The following is a 2,564-nucleotide window of genomic DNA, read 5'->3' as shown; positions in this document are numbered from 1 at the left end:
TTCTCAGTTTGTGCCAAGCAAAGTCACTATCCTTAAAACCACTTATAAGTTTTATTGTTATTCAATTTTAAGGGAAAACAATGAGTCTTAAATAAAACCAAAAAAGCTTAACAATTGAGAATGATTTGTCTCATTGCAAAGGTAAAAAAGGGCAGCCTGCTGCACAAGGCATCACACGTTCATGACGGGTCTGAGAAGGGCTGCACCTTAAGGGGCGTGACGTAGACAGCCTAACCTAATACAAATATTAGTAGCTACTTTCACGGCTCGAACCCGTGACCTATAGATCACACAGAAACCAAAATTCATAAAACATGAGCCATGTATAATGTTTTATTCAATCACCAACAATAATGACATCCAACACTTATAAGTCCGTCAAAATACATTACATTACTTGAAAGAGCAGAAATTATAATTATAAAGATGCATAAAGGCCAATAAAAAGAGGATTACATTTGCTTGTTCTTCTCGTTGAAATATTCAACAGTAGCTTTCAAGATGGCAAAAACGGCTGGGATATTGCCAATAGTAAGATGAATATTTTCAGCATCTTTAGTCTCAAAACCAATGGTAATTTTCACAATGCATGAATTCTCATCCTTGTTTACAACTTCAAACTTAAATCCATAGAAACTGAATCCTAGATCAAGATATCCACCTTCAACCATCTCGATTACCTTCACTCGTTTTTCATCGTCTATTGAGACGAATTTTTCTTTATATGGTGCATTACCAGGAAAACCTAATATATTTGGTCCAAGAAAATCGTCAATAAAGTTAAATAATTTACCAAATTATCACGTAAAAAATAAGAACCAGAAGGAAAAATAATGTAATGTGTGTTAACCCACAAAGAATCCTCAAAATGCACCATACGCGATGTGAATCTGGATTAATATGTGTATAAATATAAGAATTTATAACTCTGCACCTCAATTATTGTTAAGTGATAAATATGTGTGTATAAGAGACGAGTCTTGTACTCATCGATTTACATCAAACACAACGGATAATTTTTTCCGGACTTCCACCTCCATTCCAAAAAAAAAAGGTACAACAAGAAAATAAAAATCAAGAATAATCAATGGAATGAAAATATTTTTAATAGGATTTTGAAGTAAAATGACTTACTAACTTGCAGGACTGAACCAATGCCACCATTGCCTTCAATAAACTCAATCTTTTCAACAATGTGTTTTTCAACAAGAAATTTGACAAATTGAATAGTGGAATAGAGATTCCACACTTCACTTGCTGATGCATTTATTTCTGCTTGCTCTGAAAATTTTCCTAACATTTTTTGCTTTCTGATAACTTAATCAATAAGCAGTTAAGCACTAAATATATAGTTGGTAATGAAATAGACATATATATAAGTTGATGATAAGATACAATTTCAACCACAACTTCTTGACTATGTATAGACTAAATCATAATTGGCCGGCCTTTTTATTTTACTTGGTTGGTGCGACTTCCTTGGATGCCAGGGCATTTTTACAAATGGCTGTTTTAATGTCACTATTGAAATTATATCCTCGTCAGTCCAAAAAGTTAAATTTGTGTGTAGGAAAATTCATTCATCTACTATTGGGGCTCGCTGAGAAAACGAGGACAAAATTAAAAAAGTGGACTAAAAATAAGCCGTAGATGCTATATTCCAAGATAATAGATTGTATCTAGTATAACGAAATTTATTTTACATATAAAATATCTTTTTAGAAAATGTTTCTGATGTTTGGCAAATTTACTTTCATAAACTTCTGAATAAAGAGGGGTACAAAGATATTGTACTAGGTAAATTGGAGCACTTCATGAGTCACCGAGATTTTAGGTATTGTAGACGCATTAAGGTTGAGGAGGTCGTGGAGGCTATGCGTAAGATGAGCAGGGGCAGAGCGACGAGGCTACATGAAATTCCGGTAGAATTTTGGAGGTATGTGGGTAGCGTTGGCTTGGAGTAGCTGACTGGGCTGTTTAATGTTAGTTTTAGGACGAATAAGATGCCAAATGATACGATGATCCCGCTGTACAAGAACAAAGGTGATATCCATAATTGTAATAACTATAAGGGTATCAATTTGCTTAGTCATACTATGAAAGTTTGGGAGAGGATGGTGAAATTGAGGGTGAGGAGGTCGGTGTCTATATCCGAGAACCAGTTCGGATTCATTCCTGATCGTCCAACTACGAAAGCTATCCATCTTATTAGGAGCTTGGTGAAACTTACATGGATAGGAAGAAGGATTTGTACATGGCGTTTATTGACCTAGAGAAAGTGTATGACAAGGTCCCTAAGAAGGTTCTTTGGAGATGCCTAGAGGTAAAAGGTGTTCCAGTAGCATACATTGAGGTGATCAAGGACATGTATGATGGAGCTAAGACTCGGGTTAGGATAGTGGGAGGAAACTCAGAGCATTTTCCGATTGTTATGGGTTACACCAAGGATCTACGCTCAGCCCGTTATTTTCCCCAGCGATGAACGCACTGACACACCATATTCAAGGGAAGGTGCCATGGTGTATATTTTTCGCTGGTGATATAGTTCTGATTGCTGAGACGCA

General features: G+C 35.8%; 1 protein-coding gene across 1 annotated transcript; it reads right to left on the bottom strand.

The window, feature by feature from the left end:
- Positions 1-304: 304 nt before the first annotated feature.
- Positions 305-1,347, bottom strand: LOC109211952 (S-norcoclaurine synthase 1-like). The gene is made up of 2 exons (XM_019375553.1): positions 1,135-1,347; positions 305-745 (listed from the first exon to the last, which is right to left on the bottom strand). The coding sequence occupies exons 1-2, from the start codon at positions 1,298-1,300 to the stop codon at positions 453-455; spliced, it is 459 nt and encodes a 152-aa protein (XP_019231098.1). The 5' UTR covers positions 1,301-1,347; the 3' UTR covers positions 305-452.
- Between the last annotated feature and the right edge of the window lie 1,217 nt (positions 1,348-2,564).

The sequence above is a fragment of the Nicotiana attenuata genome, unplaced genomic scaffold, assembly GCF_001879085.1.
Source record: "Nicotiana attenuata strain UT unplaced genomic scaffold, NIATTr2, whole genome shotgun sequence".
NCBI lineage: Eukaryota > Viridiplantae > Streptophyta > Magnoliopsida > Solanales > Solanaceae > Nicotiana > Nicotiana attenuata.
Note: the sequence above shows the minus strand (reverse complement) of the source record. Positions and strands in the feature narration are given on the sequence as shown.

Excerpts from the sequence above, each read along its gene's own strand:
- LOC109211952 (XM_019375553.1), bottom strand. The coding sequence starts at position 1,300 with ATGTTAGGAAAATTTTCAGAGCAAGCAGAAATAAATGCATCAGCAAGT. Across the intron at positions 746-1,134 it reads TGGTTCAGTCCTGCAAGTTA|GTTTTCCTGGTAATGCACCA; the intron begins GTAAGTCATTTT and ends CAAATATATTAG.